The sequence below is a fragment of the Xiphophorus hellerii genome, chromosome 14 (genome assembly GCF_003331165.1).
Source record: "Xiphophorus hellerii strain 12219 chromosome 14, Xiphophorus_hellerii-4.1, whole genome shotgun sequence".
In the NCBI taxonomy this organism is placed as follows: Eukaryota; Metazoa; Chordata; class Actinopteri; order Cyprinodontiformes; family Poeciliidae; genus Xiphophorus; species Xiphophorus hellerii.
The window spans coordinates 27,719,082-27,739,210 of NC_045685.1; the positions used below are offsets into that span (position 1 = coordinate 27,719,082).

At 39.6% G+C, this 20,129-nt stretch overlaps 2 protein-coding genes across 2 annotated transcripts in view; one reads left to right on the forward strand and one right to left on the reverse strand.

Annotated features, from left to right (window-relative positions):
• LOC116732602 (Fc receptor-like protein 5) overlaps positions 1 to 20,129 on the forward strand; it is a 291,331-nt gene that overhangs the window by 59,404 nt on the left and 211,798 nt on the right. The gene's annotated exons all lie outside the window — the stretch shown is intronic.
• LOC116732580 (helicase SRCAP-like) lies at positions 811 to 13,900 on the reverse strand. Its single transcript, XM_032582859.1, has 5 exons — positions 13,730 to 13,900; positions 10,929 to 11,425; positions 9,311 to 9,472; positions 7,058 to 7,262; positions 811 to 6,217 (listed from the first exon to the last, which is right to left on the reverse strand). The coding sequence occupies exons 2-5, from the start codon at positions 11,071 to 11,073 to the stop codon at positions 4,519 to 4,521; spliced, it is 2,211 nt and encodes a 736-aa protein (XP_032438750.1). The 5' UTR covers positions 11,074 to 11,425; positions 13,730 to 13,900; the 3' UTR covers positions 811 to 4,518.

The window sequence follows — 20,129 nt, forward strand, 5'->3', positions numbered from 1 at the left end:
AAATATATATATATATATATATATTTTGCTTTGTAAAATATTTCTTAGCAAGACTAAATTACTAATACTCGGCTACCTTGTTGTCGTTTAGCATCACGTCTTTCATCAGAGATTCTAACATCCCCGGAAAACATTCCCGTATTTAAATCTTTGGTCGTGTTGAATTTTAAAAAAGTGAATTATTCTTTATTTTTCAAAATTAAAATCCATCATTTCCCCCCAAAAAATCATTAATTTGATGTTAAATTCAGTCATATTCAGATTGTTTTGAACATAACCTTTACCTAGGTATTAAACATTTTTCCACGTTTGTGTATTTAAAATATTTTGATTGGTCTGATGTAATAATCTAATCTTAAATGTCATGTTTTCATTAGTTATATTACAGCAGAAAATCATCATAATCAACAAATAAAGGCTTGAAAACTTCAGTAAGTGTATTTTACGTAGTGATGGAGTTACTGAAATGAACTTTTCAATCATTTTCTAATTTATCAAACATTTATTGAATTAAATTGTAGCCTGCATGTGATTTTACCGTAAACAGTCACCCCCTTCAAAATAAGAGCATGAGTATTAATCTCTGGCTACTTGAATAATTTTTAAGTCGACAACCAAAACTATATAGAATTTTTTTCACCCAAAAGTTTACAAAACATTCAATTAACATTTTAGAATTCATCTTAAATTATTTATTTAGGGGAAGCTAAATTTCAAATTTAGCACTAAATCAAAAATGAGCTTTGGTATAAATATGGTACTTTAGTTTTTCATCAAAATGTTTCAGCATTAAACTTACAGACAGAAAAGTTTTAGATTCAACAGTTTTATTATATTTCCACACTTTTAGAACAGGCTGGTTTAGTTATGTCACACATACATACAAACATCCACACACACACCAACTATTACTACTAATAATACTAGTTAGTGCTTTAGTCATTTGAATATTACAGGATTTTAATCTTTTTTAAATCTTCTCCCACAGATTCAGCCAGTGAGGACATGAAGGTGGAAAAAGACAAATTAGTTAAAATCCTGTAAACAGAGGGAAGGACCTGGACAGAGTTATAATCCTGGTCAACGAAGAGAGATCAGATCCAAAATAAAGTTTGACTAGCTTTGGATTTTAAGGTCAAGAAACTGGTCTAGTCAAACCAAACCAGTCTCTAAACCAACCAAAATTAACATTTAATCCAAAACTCGATTTAATGTTTATTTCTTCAGTTTCTCATCCAGTTTGGGCGCTGATGTTTTCCACTTACTAAACAACTCTTTAGAAAATGGAAATTAGATTTCTCATCTCCCAACACCTGCTGTGGCAGAATAACAGAAAACAGGCACAGCACCAGTCAGGTATTAGAGAAAAATCTACTTTTTCTGTGAAAATCCAGTCAGTGTGGAAATAGTAACATATTGCAGTGACATAATTCTGTAGAAATAAGTAATTTAGACTTTAACAGAGACATAAAGACAAGGTTTCCCAAAGCAGGAAGTCCTGGAATCAGCTTTAATCAGTCACTTTCCCTTAAAAATGCCTCAGAGCTTTTGGTCAAAACCAAGACAGAAAAGACAATGACTGACTTTCTCCAATCACAAGAGTGGTAACTGATGCCAATGGTTCTGGTTGTTTCAATCCTGTCCCGTTAAATATCGGCGCTCTGAGGCGTTTCTACTCAAACCAAAATCATCTCAAGCTGATCTCAGGTCTGCTGAGCCTTTGAGGACCTAAATTACAGACAAAGTTCAAACAGCTCCCAAGTCACTCTGCTATAAAGCCCACAGTCACACAGAGCGGGAACAGCTCTAAATAATGCTAAGTAGTAACAGTAGTCAAGTATAAATGGCACTCGGAAACCAATGAAATATATAACGTTATAAGTTCAGGTAAACAAAAAACACCGTCAACCACAACATCAACTACAACATCAACAGCTGGGCGTCGCTCTACAAGCCTAGAACTCGTCGTTCTCACTCCACCGTGTCGACTTTCAACCAGAAGCATCTTCCTCATCCTCTCCCAGGTCCAGATATCTGGATCTGTCGGACCGTGAACCGTTTCTGTGGCAGGACTTTGTCTGTGCCTTTAATGGATACGAGCTTATCGCTCATTTGCATCATGTATTGGTGGCTCTGTTGAGTTATACATGAAGGTGTGGATCAATGCAGCATGAACACAGGGTATAAAGATCAGTCAACCAGACTGAGTCTCTCACTAAGGTTGGGTGGATGATTTCATGAGGTGATGGGAATCTTCACTTTTCCTCAAACACTTTTAGCTTTACTGCCGGAGGAAACGTCTAGTGTTTCATCGATCTGCTGACATCACTGATCTTCCTCTCTCACATCTAAAGATTTGGACTTTTTAAATCCTACATCAATGGACCTTTCAGAAACAGGAATGCACTGCCTACAGGCTGGTGAATGACGACAACCTACCTTTATACAACATGCGTCTATCATTTCGGATGATAGACGCAGAACCAGTGAAGTCAGGGTAGCTGCTGACCCAGTGGCGGACTGGTACATTAAGGTGTACCCCCTGATACCCACACTGACCGGTAGAGACAGACACCAGTCCCTCATGACCTTGTAAAGAAGATGGGTGGATCGTGTCACTTCCTAATAGACTGGATTATATCAACACGTCTTGATCATGTGATGGACTGGGAACCCTCTTCAGGTGTCTCGTGTCCATTAACCTCGAGAGACAGATACCAACGCCCTACAGTAGCATGGAGCATTGTTTCTTTCCTCAGTTGAACAAAAATGCATCTAAAAACTTTTCATCAGACTCATTTGTAAACGTTTTTGCACCAAGATAACAACTGCTAACTTTGCTGAAAAACGTTGGGAGTTACCAGTAAAGTCCAGGTAGCTGTTGACCCTGTGGCGGACTGGCACCTTAAGGTGTACCCCTGACCCCACACTGACTGGTAGAGACAGACACTAGGCTCTCATGTCCTTGTATAGATGATAGATGGATGTATCGTTTCCTAATAGATTTAATTATATCAACACATTTCTTAACCCTGTGTTGGTCTGGGAACCTGCTTCAGATGCGTCTCTTATCGTTTAGCTGTAGGAGACGGATACCAGCCCCCTTCAACACGATGCATCTAAAATTTTCTCATCAGTTAAAGATATGAGTCTAAGCCTCAACAGTAAACTTTTTCATCCCAACGTTTCTGATGCTGCTTTTTCACTTTTCTCTGGGTTTATTTGCTCTTTTAGAATAAAAATATTGCTTTTCATCTCACTTCCAATTTCATGTCCTACGGTGAGCTGAAACACTGCAGCATGTACAAAACAACTACTAACTGCTTCATTGATAAAATATACTCCGTCTCTGTGTGTCACAAAATATGTACACTGACTTGTCTATCAAGTTCACAACGTACGAAACACCGACCTAAAAATAAACCAAACTCTTTAAACACGTTTGCCGTGACTTATTCTTTCAGAAGGCCTTGAAATGTCTCTGTTTGCTCTGCAATTTGTTTTGTATTATTGTTCAAATCTGCTAACGTTAAGGACGTAGGAGGGGCGTTTATGAATGAAGAGATCCAGAAAGTGACAGAGATCGAAGCGTCTACGGCGTATTGTTTGATCTGACCTCACACTCCGAGAAAGAGACAAAGACGGGACGATGACACGCTCCGCCTCTGCTCTCTTTGGGGCTTTGTTTCGCTCTAAAAGCAGCCATTGTTTGTTTACATTCATGTAAGAGCTTTTCTCTGCTGAGATGTCGACGCAACACAACGAGCCGTCCACCTTCAAGTTTTCCACTCGCAAACTGCCAACCTAACTCTGCTCTGCTGACAGACCCAGCCATCAAACCCAATGAATCAGTCTCCCCTCCGTCAATCAGGCGCCGTGAATCATCCACCTACACCGGTCTCTCTTCCTTTTTCAGAGCAAGCCAACTTGTTCCCGGCACATTTCCAAGCCTCCGTCATCATCCAAGACGGCAGTGGAAGGTATCGCCGCCTTCTGAATGCTCGACTGTTAAAGATGTTCATTTATGGGCAAAAGACAGAAAGCGTCATTGTGGGGCACGATTTCAACCTCAGACACGTGTGCAGCTTTTATGCCGTATTTGCGTCACATGGAGATTATTTCCCCCCTTGTGTGCAAATTTATGTAGTTTGGATCGATGCTAACCATTTTTGACTGTTAAGAGGATTTATTAAAGTTTGTTGATGCGAGTCAACAAAGATCGGGTTACAGTGTGATTTAATACGTGTTAAAGAGTGTGCAGGACATGGAGGTCTCTTAGATAAGGAAGAAGAGCTAAGTTTTAGCTTAATCATCCTGAAATGAAACAGACGCCTCTAAATCTGGTGAACGTGGCACCAAAGCCCATAAAATGACTTCCAAACCAAATCTTTCTCCTAATACCGGTGCATTCATCGTCTAGGTTCACAACTACGACGCTCGAGAAGCATCTCCTAAATTTGATGGCTGCCTGGCGTACTCCAGGTCAGAGGGAGGAACTGAACCATCGACTTTCATTGGTTACACTTTCTCCATGACGATAATGACTTTCTCTTCAGGGGTCGACGTGGTGACGGAGGGGGAGGGGTTGCACGGTGTAAGTTCGTCCCCTGTGCTCAACTGACTTCTTGCGGGACAATCCACGCTATCATGCACGTCCGTGTCTCCGTCTTTCTCCTCTTCCTCTTCTTCATCCTCGTCCTCCTCCTCTACTCGACATCTGCACACCTCGATCCCGGAGTCACCGGTAAGACGACGGTGCCGATACTGGCTCTCGTCCGCTCCCATGTCATCGTCTTCGTCCTCCTCTCTGTCCCCAGCGGCCTGCTCCTCGTCTCCGTCCTCCCAGCACGCGGGTCCGGGTTCGAAGACGTCTACGCAAGGCGAGAAGACGGTCTGTTTCGGTGGAGACTGAGTAGCACGGGGTGACGGGGAGAGGGAGGACGCATGGCCGGAGGAGGAACCGCCTTTGTCGGACGGGTGAAGAGCGGTGAGGGGGTCCAAGAGTAATGCTGGTGCCACAAGAGGGGATCGGGGTGAGGATGGAGAAAGAACAGCAAGGGGCGACGGAGAAGACATGAAACAAGTTTCAGACTCAATCGTGATTGCTGGACAAGAAGAAGAGCCGTCTACAGGAAGCGGAGCGAGCGTTGGCGATCCTGATCCAGAGCTAAAACTAGCCTGAACATCTGAAGGCAATGGTGTGAGAAGGTTTGACTCAGATGAACCACGCAGTTCTGGACTCGGTCCAGAAACGTTCACAGTCAAAACTAGATTAGAGTGCTGGGAAGGCCCTGACCCAGGACTTGAGGGAATCTGGGCCAAACCCGACTCGAGAGATGGTTCTAAGTTTTGAGTCAATGCAGATGAAACGGTTTGCGTAATCGAACCGGAGGTGAGATTCAAATGTGTTGGTTTTGGAATCAGAGGAGCGCCAATAATGGCTGACGTACAATCAGACAGCAGTGGTTCTTGGTCCTTTGTCGGGGTTACAGATGCATCGGCTGGCACAACGCTAACATCCTGATCAGGAGTCAGAAGGCTGGCAGAGTCTGCTTTCAAGGCCATAGTTCTGTGAACGTCTGGAGACGGTGCTGATGGAGTCGAAGGGGCACTGGGTGGATCAACAGTTGTTGAAGAATCAAGAGTCTCCAGAGCTTCGACGGGCCCACAGCAGTCAGAGGGGTTAGCTGTTGGCGTTGGAGGCCCTGACAGACTTCCAGTTCTCGTGATTTTACTGGAGGGGAACTGGATGCCATCGAGCCTCGGACTGGGGAGTGGACTGGAGCTACCGGTGCTAAAGATTGGAGAACATGGAGGAGGCATGTCGAGCTTTCCAGGAGACAAAGCTGCAACGGTGAGGGTGACCTCAGAGCCAGGTGAGGGCTGAGACGGCGCTGCCCCGGTAACAACCGCCACGGTAACAGTCTGGCTAGGGAGGGAGGAGTCCGTGGCGGAGGCTTCCTGAGCGCCGACGTCTTCGGTGCCCTCGATGTCGATGGCCACTGTGGCGGCCGGTCTCTCGGAGGCGAACAGGCCCTCGCTGGACGCCAGGCAACTGGCTGCAGCCGCTATGGTCTCCATGGTGACATCAAGGGTGAGGGGCGTGGCCTCGCTTGGTGTGGAGGCGTGGCTTGTGTCTGTCTCGTAGGTGATGGGCGCTGAGAGCGAAGAGCTACATGGAGAAGAGGGGCAGCAGGAGTCGCAGGAACAGCTGGAGCTGCAGAAAGGTCAAAGGTCAAACGTCTGATAATCAGCTCAGCAGTTTATATTTAAATATTTTTTTACACATGTTAAAAATGTCACTATGTTGCCACCGTGTAGGACAGATTCTGCTCCCAGTGCTCCCAGTGCTAACTACAGAAATACACCACTTAGTCAGAAACAACCAATCAGAGCCAGGGGGAGGGGCTTAGTCTGTCTGTCATGATAACTATTTTTTCTGGATGATAAATTGTCCCATAAGTTATTACTGTAAACAATAATATGGTTTTCAGCCCATTTTTAGTAATATAATGATAAAATAAAGCAAGATGACATTCTAACAATCAATTAACTTCAGACTCTAATGAACATTTAAAACATTTTAAATATGCAAAATAAATAAACAAAACAAACAGAAACAACAAATAAAATAATTATGAAATTTTGCTTTAATTTATCATGCGATTAATTAATTTATTGTTTATTGTGATTGATATCGATCTTAACGAGATCAATCATGCTCTTGTTGTGCGCTGCTCACACCCTTCCTCTTGGTCTCTGCATTGCTACAGATTCTTCCAAAAGACGAGTGCTAATGCTAGTTAGCATTGACAACAATGATGGCGTACAAAAGGTTTTTCTATAACGGTAAATTACACCATTTTCACATTTAGCAGAATGTACATGAGGGTGATTGACAGCGCTAAGCTCCTCCTGGCTCTGATTGGTTGCTTTTGGTCGGGATTGGTGCGTTTCTTCAGACGGCAATAGTAGCTCAGGGAGGAGGAACCTTGACGTGATGACAGTTAACAAATATGTAAAAACTTTTTTCCTAAAAGTTGCATCCTGCAGCCACCTGTTGTCGGAGCTGAAGGACGACGGGCCGTCGCTCAGCGGTCGGTGCAGCAGCGGGCCGTGCTGCGTGAGCAGGTGCGGGTCGGCGGCGCGCGGCGGCTGCGGGTATCGAGGGGTCGTAAAAACAGAGCTGTACGGCGGAGGAGGAGTGGAGGGCTGGGCTGCAACCTCCTCATAGGACGGTAGCTTTAGCGACGCCAGGAAACCTGCAGAGAAACCGGATCAGAACCACCAATAAGGAAGACGGTAGTTTGGTTATCATCAGTTAAACACTCAGGGGAAGGAAATTTAAACAACAGCAGTAAAGAGCAACGTTTTCAGTCCAGAAGCTAACAGTTCTGGAGCTTCAACAGATTATTTCACTTTTAGGACAAATGTCTTGTTTTAGTGAAATAAACGGCCAACGGAACCAGAACTTTTCCATCAATATTAAGAAATTATTTCCTAAAAACAAACTCCTGCATCTTGTTGAAAAGTTACTTGTTAGTTTTTGTTCCTTCAGATATTTGGAGTAGAAACTAGACCAAAGATATGTGGAAATATTTTGTAATTTTGCAGCGTTTGACTGTAACAGATTATATTCAGGTTGAGGTAATTATTCCCTCTGGTTTTGTGAAACTGAAAGGATTTTTACTCGTTTTTACTTTTTAAATGAAGACTTTTATTTTTAGGCATCGCTTTGTAATTTATTATCTTATAAATTTTTCTTATTCTTGTTGCGTCAGTTGGGTCTACTGGTGTTTTATTACTCTACTGCACCAACTAGAGAATTATTTAAAATGTAGACATTTCTACCAAAAACAGTGATTGAACTAGTTGGTAATGTAAGGTATAGTTTTATCTAACATCAGTGCCGTTTTTAGCCTCTGTAAACTCTGCTGCGTTAAACCCGACTGTACAAGAACGGCTTTATAAACAAAGTTTGGCCGACTGATCGATAAAGCTGCGACAGGAAGAGTTTCATTTCTGAAAAATCAAAACCTCTGAGCTGGAAATTTCCAGCGATTCGTCACTGAAGCAGATTAGAGAAGCATCAGCTGAGCGTCAGCAGCAAACAAAAGGACAGAACAAGAGCCGGCTTCATTGTGTTGACGGATGAAAAAGCCTCACATCTTTTCTACGCTGGAAATCCTGCAAACCATTTCCAGTAAAACGGATCGTCTCTGATGCAGCGGGAATCAGGCCTGCCAGCTGACAAGAAAACAATCAAACTCACTATATTAATATTAGCACGGCCTTTACAAAAGTTTTCTCTCATTTTCTCACGTTATGTGTTTTGTTGGAGTTTTAGGAGTTAAACCAACACAAACTGGGGCAAACTGGGAAGCAGAAGATAAATGCCTTCTGAGTTTTAACATTTATCACAAATAAAACTTGATGTATTTGAATTATGCTCCTTTCAATACTCAAATAAAATCCAAGGTACCACCAACTAACTAGCAAACTGAGCCCAACTGTACCAAGGATAGAACGGCCTAGTCAAAGTTCTGGCTTCACCTAAATTGAGAATCTGTGGCAAAACAAAGTTTTGACTGAGCTTGAGTCTCTATTCAAGTGATTAATTTAGTAATCTATAATTCTGACGATTAATTGATTAATCAGATAAAAAATGGTCCATTCTGCAGATTTTTCATTCAACTGCAGAAACTTAAAACTTATTAAAAATAAAAATAATTCAATAAATTCTTTAATAAAATAAAATAAACATTTTATTTCCTAAAATACAATAACAACATTCCTTTAGTGCAAAAGATGCGTCTGCAGCTAAAATATAAAACATGTGAAAAGCATCAATACAGCACAGGACTGACCTGGTGACTAATTATTGATTAACTGATTAACAACTGGATGCAAACGAAGCTTAAAAGGATTTTTATTTAACAGAATTTGAACCAGGTGAAGCTAAAACTAAAAATAGAGAAATTCTGATTAGAACAAATATACAGATAGAAGGTTTTTTATTATATTACAGACAAAAAGTTTTTATTTTTGTAGTTTTGGTTTAATTATGGCTCTGACCGTTGTTGTTGTTCTTGGTCTTTTTTAGAGTCTCTATACTCCAGTTAACGATTAATCAATTTCATACTATATTTCATTTATTGATTAATCAGATTAATCATTTAAACTTTATTAAACTTTGTTGTTTTGATGTGATAAAATGGGGTCATGTTGTAAAGTTCAATAAGGGTTCTTTTGGAGTCCAGAGCAGAGAAGTTGTGTGTATTAGTGGGTCGGAACCAGCAGCTGGACTCACTGAGGTCCAGCATGGAGGAGGGGAAGGAGTTGGCTCCATGGTAGGCCAGCAGGCTGATCTCCCTCTGCCTCTGCTGCTGCTGGACCCGCAGCTTGGCCCGCCGGTGCCGGTACGCGCAGCAGCAGCTGAACAGGATGAGGACGGTCCAAAGCAGCCAGAACCCTGAGGACGGTCAGAACAGAACCACAGCTCAGAGTTCTGGTTCAGGAACATCGAAGCTGAATTAACTTGGGTTCATAAACGAGAATCCAGAAGAAAAAAGTGATTCATTTTGGTTCTGAAATAAAGTTAATGTTTATAATGTTGTGTTTTTATTGATTTGGTCTAAAGAAAAATCCCAAAACACTATAAATATTTAGATGTTATTAAATAAAATAGTATATTAATGTTTTAAACAACAGGAAAACAGACACAAAAAAAACAAATCTTGACACAATAAAACTAACAAACTGATCCAACTGGGTTGTTCTTTCAGCAAATTACCTTTATTACAGTCTGTCAGCTCCAGTTAACGATTACTAATCAATTGAATAATCGATTAATCACCCTTAACCAGATTAATCGTTTTAGCCCTATTCAAGTGTCCAAAGTGTCCTATTCAAATCAGTCCTTTCAGACTGATTTGAAGTCGTTTCTTTTCCTGAAGTTAAATCTGTAATTACAATTTTAACAGGTAAAATTATGTTTTTGAATATGGCCTGCTTGGTTTGACTGGAAGTTTTATTCCCTAATAAATTAAATCATCTATTTTTATTTACTCAGACTATATTTGTTTATTACTAGCAGTGACAAAAAGCAAAACTAGCAGAAATCTGTAAGATGTAAACAAAGCACTGTAACATAAGGTATGTCAATAAAGAGTGAATGTTAATTTCAAAGCTTTGCTGCCTTGTTGAAGAATAAGTCATCCAGCATTTCTTTAATTAAAAACAAAACTTTAAACAATTACATTTCCTGCAAAAAAACACATAAAGGCCAATATTAACATTTTAACTTTTACTAGCTTAGACACTGCTTTTGTATGCTAAACTGACTACATTATATGCTACTGATAACAATGTTAGCATTTTAGCTAATTTGGATATAAAAGCTAAACTGAACTGTTAGCTGCTTTTCAGCTAAGCTAACATTAAAATTTACACTGCTTTTAGCACATACACTGCTTTCTGAAAACAAAGTGGAGAACTTTACTGTCAGTAGATGTGCTACTGCTAGCCTCCATGCTAATGTTAGCATTTTAGAGAATTTTGATAATATAAGCTAAACTTTAACCAATAAGTTTCATTTACAGCAGAAAAACTAATGCAAGCTAACATTAGCATTATGCTCATACACTGCTTTTTGTATACTTAATGCAGAACATTACATGCTACTGCTAGCCCCCATGCTAATGTTAGCATTTTAGCTAATTTTAATATAAAATTTCTTTTAGAGAAACGCATATGAGCTAATATTATCATTTTCATACGTTTTAGTTTACACACTGCTTTTTGTATCCTAAATGGGGAACATTACATGTTACTGATAGCCCAGATACTAATGTTAGCATTTTAGCAAATTTTGACATAAAGCTAAACTTTCACATCAAAAGTGTAGCTCTTATGTCAGGAAAACTTACACCAGAGCTCGTAGTAGTAGGTGCAGCAGCCGGTCTCTCCGCAGCAGTGTCCCGTCTCACACAGATATCCTCCGTTAGCGTTGGCTCCGGGGCAGTACCGCGGTCTCCCCAGCAGGGGCAGGCTGCCACCGGAGTGGTACTCCATCGCACCCCCGCTGATCACCTTCTGTTACGCCAGAGCCACCGCTACCCGTCTACCTCAAGCCGCTAACTCACCGTTAGCTACCTGGTGCTGGTCACAGCCCACCTACATGTTCGAAGCGGTTTGGTTCCTAACCGAATCTCAGTCTGTTTTTATTCTCTGGCTGTTTCTAAACACTTGGCAGGTTGGAGCTGCAGGACAGAGGAGATCACAGTGAAGCTGCAGCTAGCCTGGCAGTGATGGGGTAATTTTTCAGACGAACCCCACCAAGACGCTTCTGCCGCAGCAGCAGCAGCAGGAGGAGAGGAGCGGCTGGTGGGGCGAGACGAGACGACGGCCAATAGGACGTCCTGGACTGCGGAGAGAGAGGGAAAACAACGCTTTATTGATAAACAACAACAGAGCGTGACACACAGCCACTACTACAGCCTGTTTGATATTCATCTCTGCACCGACTTAACCTCGAGAGACACAATGAAGCCACTTTGTCCACCACACACACACACACACACACACACATACGTGTTTAGCTACACTTCTGGAGACCAGGTTGGAAATCATGTTTATAGGTACATCAGTAAACTCTCTGCCCCCGTCCTGGAAAAGCTGCAAAAAATAAATCTGAATGTCTCCACTTATTCTCTACATTTTCTGAAAAGTTAAAAATTATTATTTTTAAAACTTTATTGACGTATAAAATACCAAACAAAAGAAGTTGTTCGGTTTTCTTCAAACATTCAGAATTTTTGTACATTTTTAAGGCAAAACAAATCAGATTTTTTCACAGCAGCCTGATCTTTTCACGTCCTCAAAAAAGTAAATTTTTGCCTCTTCCTTTCACTGGAATTAAATGGGAAACGTATCCGATGGTTCTCAAAGCATCTGCAGCCAGAATGGTCACGCTGCATTTTATCCAACTTTTCTACATAATTGGCGTCAGACGTGCAGCAGAGTTCAGCACCAGGAGGCGTCAGGCGTCGTAAATCCGGACGCAAACAATACGAACATATACTGTGACAATATCGTCAGCTCCTGTTGATCAGGTTATATTTCACATTATATCCAACCTGTCGGTTGAGGTTACATAAAAATGTCAGTTTTTATTTACTTTCAAAAACAAAACACACAACCAGCATAGTTATGATACAAACTGAAATGTGATTAGCTTAGAGGAAAAAAGGATGGAAAAAAGGGAAAATATAATAAATATAACTAGATAAAATAAATACATAAATATAAATTATTAAGTTACATTATTTCCAGTTGAATGTAAGTTCTCGTTTAAGGAGGTCCGGGCGTAAATCACTGAGCAGGTAGTCCATTAGGGAGCGCCAAGGCGACTTCAAATTTTCAGTTTAATTTTGAATTTCTTTCTTCAATTCGTTTTATCTCCACTGGATTAATTCCAATATTTCCCAGTACTGCTGAGTTACCGTAAGATTTTTTATCACAAATCCAGTTTTACAAATACATTTCTGACTTAAAAATAGCCGTTTATTAGTTAGCGGAAGTTTTTGTTCCCTTTTCTTTTATTTTTTTAATCTGGGGATGCAGCCCCAATAGACACTGATCTGGATCTTTACAGACTCTCATCTTTTCAATTTTCAAAAGTTTTTTTTATTACTATTAAAAAAAACTGATTTGGAAAAATTTTCTTTTGCTTGATTTTGTTATTTATATATAATCTTTTCATTTTGACATTAGCTGATGCTATAGAGCTAAAACGGTTTCTACTGTGCGCATTAATGCATATTTACGGTATATTTAGAGTTTAAACTGTGACAATATGCAGTTATAAGCGTTTTTATTCGAGTCTAAAATATTTGTAGACTTTAGCTATTTAAGGGTGGTTGTTGTTCCAAATCCTTGTGAAAACAGGATGTCTACTGCACTTCATTTAACATTTTAGTAAATGTTTAGAGATTAAATGTTCTATTTAGAAACTAAAACCAGGAGTTTACACTGGGAAACAACTAAAACAAAATCCTGGGAGCGTTCACTCAGACTGAGAAACAACCCTGGTTCCTGCAGTTTGTATTTCAGAGGATCAATAATATCATGAAACGTTGATAACATTAATGCAAGAGGAAATCTCAGTGATATTTGAACAACACAGTGTAAGTAAATATTCACCACTATAATGTTAGATACAAAATGTTCCCAGCATTCCTGCCTTAACGCCACACATGTGTAGGAATGTCAGGCTCCCCAGAGGAACAGTATTAGAGAATCTTGGCCCTCATCGGGACGTTTCCTCTGATTTTTAGCAGGCGCCTGGCCCCTGAAGGGAGCAGCAGCCGCCCGGACCAAGATGTCCCCAAGCCGCCGGCGGTCCCCGCACTGACGGGGCCGCGGCGGCGTGGCGTCCCTCACCGGGCCAACTTCTGTCTGCATGCTGCAGTGCCGCACACACATGCGCGCACACTTTGCACACATGCGCACCCTTTGCAGCCCGGTAAACATGACGGCCCACGGTCAGTGAACGCAACACACGCACGTAGGCCACATAAAGGCCACATAACCGGGCTCTGGTTACACGCAGACGGAGCGTTTCAAAAATAACGGCGCTGGTGTCCAGGGTTACCCGGGCAGCAGACGGCCCCCTCCGGCGGCCGGCAGCCACCACCCCTCCGGGATATTCACACAAAAACAGCCGTACCCCTCCATCCAGTCAGCGGGCCTCCCTGCAGCGCGGCTCGGTGTGCTCACGGCTCGCTTGGCGGAGCATCGGCGCTCGGTTCCGCCGTCTGTCCCCCGCCTCCTCGCGCTCCCGCTTCAGTGCGACCCTCCGCGAGCCCCGCCGCCACCAGCGCCAGCGGCACGTGAAGCGCGCGCAGCTCTATGCGGAGCACTTCCGCCCCCTGGCCTGGGAGACCTTCAAAGTAAAAGCACCGAACTCTTCACACGCTGATCTGGAAACAGTTTAAATCTGAACACTGATAAAAACAAACAACTTAAATTAATAAAAATTAAACCAAACTAATAAAATCACAAATTAAATAAAAACATACAAATTAAACGAAACTAAATAAAAAAATAATAAAACAAATAGATAAAAATAAACAAATTGAAAATAAATGAACAAATTAACAGATAATAACAACTAAACAAAACAATAATTTAGCAACAATGCAACAAATACAATCAAAAGGAAACATCAACCAAAACAAGCAAAAGAATTATAAAAACAATCAAATTAAGTACTTTCTACATAGACTGAGTTGGTGCCGCATCCTTTTCTTTATAATTATGTTTTTCCCTGCACGCATTACTGTGAAAAAGTATCTGCTCCCTCCTTCTCTTATGCTTTTTCTTTACATACTAAAATGTTTTTAACAAAAAATATATAAACACAAAAGAGAGTTTTCAAATGATGACTTTAGACAAAACCAAACTTTTTTCACCGTGTGAAAAAGTAATCACCCCCTAAGCATAATAACTGTTGGTGTCACTCTTAGCACAGATCATACCACAGTATCTCAGTCACATTAAAGTTCAGGCTTTGACTAGGTCACTCCAATGTATGAAAAGTTCTCAATTAAAGCATTTTGATTGATTGATTGATTGATTGATTGATTGATTGATTGATTGATTGATTGATTGATTGATTGATTGATTGATTGATTGATTGATTAATTGGTTGATTTAAACAGTCACATCCTCTGTGGTTTTGAAAACAGAAGCTGAAACATTTTTACATACATTAATTTTCCCTTTGGGATTTATAAAGTATTTTTGAATTTGGATTTAATTTACATTTTGTCACAGATTTGAAGTCTTTCAGTAAAATGATTATATATGACAAAACATACAAATATTTAATGGCTTGATCAGCGGTTTGATTATTGGTGTGATTATTTGATCAGAAAGCTTTTATTTTGTAAAGCTGACATGTGTGACGGTAAACAGGAAGTTCTCGCTGTGTGTGTTTGTGACAGCTGGACATCCAGCAGCAGCAGCAGGTCCCGCAGTATCAGTCTGCCGGTTTTAAGCCTCTGCTCGGGGTTCAGGCTGCAGCTCCGGTCCAAACATCCGACCGGAAAACACAGAAACCAGCCGCGGAGCCAGAAACCAGCAGAATGAGGATCAAAACAGAAGGATTATGGATTCTGATGACGGGCGCTCTGGCCTCTGATTGGTCCGAGCAGAGAGGCTGCGGACCAATCAGAGAGAGGCTGCAGCTCCTAGCAACAGGGAGAAACTTCTTGATTTATGTCGGAAAACTTCAAGCAACATGTTGATTTTTTCATAGCAGAAAACAGAAAAAGGGCAAAATGAGTCTGAAAAGTTCTCATATATTTATTCATTTGTTTATTTCTGTCTAATAAAATAACTTAAAGAATCACTTTCCTATTTACAGCATTTCATGCACAACGATGTTTGTAACTTGAAAAATATTAATATAACAAAATGTGAGATATTCTGGGTGTTTGAAAACCTTTTTTAGAGTTTGTGTCAGCAGCTGGAGCTGCAATAAGAAGATTTAATTTACATTTACCCTTAAAAGACCAAACTCCCGTTTTTTAAAATATGTTTTCTGCTCTTCAACAGATTATTGTTTATTAATCATTGTTGTTATAATGAACAATACGCTTTCAAAGTACTTATATAAATGCAACATTAATAAGTGGATAAATCTGTGTGGTTTTCCTCGGTTTCTCAGCTTCATTTGGAGTAAATAATGGCTAAAAAGATAAACCTATTTTAAAATATGTGCTTATGATTTTATTTAACTGATTATTAGACGTTAATTAGCCTTACAGTCCAGGTTCTTTCTGCTGTTTGATGTTTGTCTCTAATACTTTGTAAATTATGTGATTCAAAGTGAATTATGGAGAGAACAATGACTGAAAACATGCAGGTACATGATAAAACCAGCAGGCGGCCAGCCGATCCCGTTCACGGGTTGGCAGAAGGTGAGTTTATCGATCTTATTTTTCATTATTTTGATTTAACCCTTTCATGCATAGTGGTCACTACAGTGGACAGCTATTCTAAAAGCCATTTCTTGTGCTTCCTGTGGATTGTTATGTTATAAAGCACACAGACCACTGAAGTGGACACTAATGCATAATAAAATATACCATCAACTACTGGCCATCAGCTGCAAATGCAAGAAATTATTTTTGTTAAATACAATATGGCCGACAGACAAAAAAGCATGAGAACCGACCCGGTCCCTCCTTCTACTGTAAACGACTCTTGCAAGTAAAAAAAATATTGTGACATCAGAGAACCCATAAGGAACAATACTACTGATGTATTTTTCAAATAACAACTTTGTATTTGGACAAAATTACAATTGATCACATAAAAATAAAAAAAAAAATAAAAAATTATTTTTACAAAAAAATGTTCCTACCTTTTTTATGCCTTAAGAAAAGAATTTTAAAAATGGAAAAAAATTCTGACACAAAGGATCATAATTCATGCATCAGAGGGTTAACAGAGAATCATTGTTCAGCTTTTGAACTTTATTTCACCCGAGTGAAATAAAAGCAGATTTTTTGTTCAGATTAATTCTCTGAGCTGCAGGAATGACAACCCTCAGTTCTGTGTCTCTGAGTTCATTTACAAACTGGATCATTTCAGCTTAGTCAAATCTGATGAGACGTTTTAGTGACTGTGATAAGATATAAAGATGCTCTCTGGGGTAACTCCTGAGAGGAAGCTGCTCACAAACATTTGGTTTCCTGCTCCTCTGAAGTTTGCAGAGATGATGGGTGCAGCTGAAGAACCGAGCTCAGCTTGATGAAGATCTTTGTGTTTTCCACTTCCATTTGTTCCCACCACAGTTTGGCTTCTCCTGATTTTCTGCACCCAAAACAAAATTTAAAATGACGCCTTGATCCTCATAACCAGTGGTGGGTAAATAAAAGATTAGCTACGCTAACTGTAAAGCGCTAACACAAACATTAATCAATAACACTGAACAAACAGCATTTAATGAAAGCTAATTCTAAAGCGATTAGCTTCACTTTAAATTATTTCTGCCTATGAGAGACAACAGTTTAATTTCAACTTCATAATTTACATTTTCTATAAAACTATTACATATTGGCTTGGTAATCTTTTTTGCTAAATAACCTTTATTAATACTATTAACTAATTTTTAATAATTTCATCACTAAACGATATTGATCTTGAAAATCTTGGTTAATTTTTTAAAATATTTTGTCTTTTTAATTTTGTGTTGAGCCTAAATAAATCAGGTTTATCTGAAGAAGAGCCTCAAAACATAAAGAAATCTCAGAACCTGTAAACCTCAGCCTGACTGCAGCAGCAGGAAGTAAACCACGTCAGCTGAAGATGAGCAGCAGCAGCTGCAGCAGCTGCAGCAGCTGCAGCAGCTGCAGCAGCAACGATCATCCTGTGATGAAGAGGAGAAGAGGTTTGAACATCTGGATCTCATTAAAAAAGTTTATTAATAACCTGCCTGTCATGACATGAGTCACATTTTCTGTTCACACAAAAAGCAAACAGGCTCTGAGCGCCGACATGTTAAAAATATTCACAGTATATCAAATCAATTTATTGCTTTTTTTCTCAAAATAGTTGGTTTTGACTAAATATCAAATAAAATCAACTTAAGCTTCACATCATGGTGTAATATTATTTCCTTATTAAAAACAAACCTGGAGTTTTGATTTGATTCCTTCATCCATGTTTGAGAAATCCTTCAGTTTCCATGGCAACCATTCAGCTGTACACAATGTCTTGGTCGGACCTAGCTCCGCCTTCGAGACGCAGCTCCTCCCACTTTCAGCTCCTTCAGACTAGCCAGCAGCAGTTAGCAAACCCTGCTAGCTGAGCTCAGAGCAGCGCTGGTAAAGCTGTTGCTACAGGGTTGATGGAGGAGCCATGTTGGGATGACTTCCTGGAGGCGGAGCTTCGGAACGAGCAGGAATTTAAAGTGGCATAGTTAGATCTGTACTGTAGAGTTTAGATGGCGTCCCTCAGGGCGCTGTGTTGGGTCTTCTGCTTTTTATGTTACTGAGAGGAGTCAGAAAGTTCCTGATTTATGTCTCCATCTTTATCTAGATGGTACAGCCTTTAAAATTATTATAAAAACATCAGCAGTTGGTTTTCATATGAAAATTAAAGCTGTTTCAGGTTTTTATTTATCATTCCTTCAGTTGGAAAAATGTATTTCCTTCTACTCAGAATAAAAGACTAACATGAGCTGCTGCTTTAGATTAATTCAGAGGAAAGTTTTGAAACTCATTTAGACTCGTCTCAGTTTTCTAAAAATATATTTTTGGTTCATTTCTTGTATGGATTCATCTCATTTTGTTCGTTTTAACAACAGTTTCGTTTTGAAAGGTGGAATCTCTACTAAATGTACTGATAAAATAAAAGTGAAATAATCCCTGACCAGAGCTTCTGATGGATGATATTTAAAGATGCATGAAAGAGAGGAGATCAAAGCCTTACTCCTTAACTGATTTTAATGTTTTGGATTTTGGAGAAATATTGAAATTCTTCCTGCTGTCTTTGAGAAACGTTGTTTTTAATCAGTTCACTCATTTTTACATTTTTGATGACGAGGCTGAATGTTTTAGATTTAAAAATGTTTAATTTTAACTGCTTTAAAGCCAGATCATGCACAAAATCCTCTATTTTAAACAGCAAATATTGAAAAAACTGGAAGAAAAGGGAGAATTTTTAAAACATTTATGGCAAATTTTGTTCTCTAAGAATGTTTTGTTAACTCAATGAGAAAATGTATTTTATTTGTTATATTTATTTGTGCTTATCTACTCTAAATGATGCTGTGACCTCTGACCTTTAGCATCAGCTTCATTAGCTCAGTGGACTCAAAGTTTTAGTTATATTTTAAACTGTGGAAGAGTTGCAGTTCCAGTATTTGGCCACAGGGTGGCGTCAGACGTCCATGAACAGAAAAACAGCTCAACCTGACCAGAGTCACTCTCATCATCATCATCATCAGAGCTGCAGTGATGAAGGTTTTCTAAATCTCTTTCCTCACCTGAGAAAACAACAAAATACCTAAAACTCAACGGCGACGTGGGTGAAACGTTGTTACCATGGAAACTCGGCCTTCGCAGTTCATACCGCCTGACGAACTGTTAATGGAATCGTTTGTTGCTAGGCAACAGCAGCCTGTAGATGGCTGGACGGAGGTTCTCTGATGAAAACGACCGCAGCTGTTTTAAATGTTTCTCTCGTCGATCCTGAAATATTCAGAAATATTTACATTTTTACTCCTTTGATCCTCATTTCTGGATCTTTCACTCAGACTCTCCTTATATTTCAGCTCTGGGTTCTTGTTGTTGTTTTACCGGTTTAATCTCCAACTTAAAATAAATTACGACTTATAGTTTTGTTCCCAGAAATGGCGGGATCACCATGGCAACCGGCGGCCCACTCTTTGCTGAGCCTCCATCGTTCCTGTCTGTTCTGGTTGAAGGTGATGATCAGCAGCGAGATTCATATTAAAATGCAGTGAATCAGGACCAACATGGACAGGAAATAAAGGAGAAAATTTTTGACAATTCTGAGATTAATCTTAGAAAGTTTATTGAAAACTTGGAAATAAGAACATTTTAGACTTTTGAAACTCAGAAATGTTCAAGTTTATTCCTAATTTCTGATGTTTACCTTAAAATATAACAAATTTTCACAGATTTTTTTTTACAGAAATTGACTTAATCTAATTTCTATCTTGAATGAAATGATTTCTGTTAAAACCTCAGGGAAGGTTTAGCATAAATAAAGTTCACAGTTCTCTTCAGAATAAGTTTATGTTCAAACAACAGGCAATGAGACCCAAATTAGATTATTTTTTGTTAATCCACATATTTTAAAGATTTATTTTAGCTTATTTGTCGACTTTGTGTTTCAGTTTGAGTGATTTCCTTATTTTACCAATCTGGTCATAATCAGGTCTTATGAGTGAAATAAAACCTGATTTTCTGGTCCACATTTGCACCAGAAAATGTGGTTTAATCACAGTTGAATCATGAATTATCAACGGAGTTGTGATATTTTCACACATTGCCGGATTGTTGTGAAAAGATTTTTTCTCCGTTAGTTAA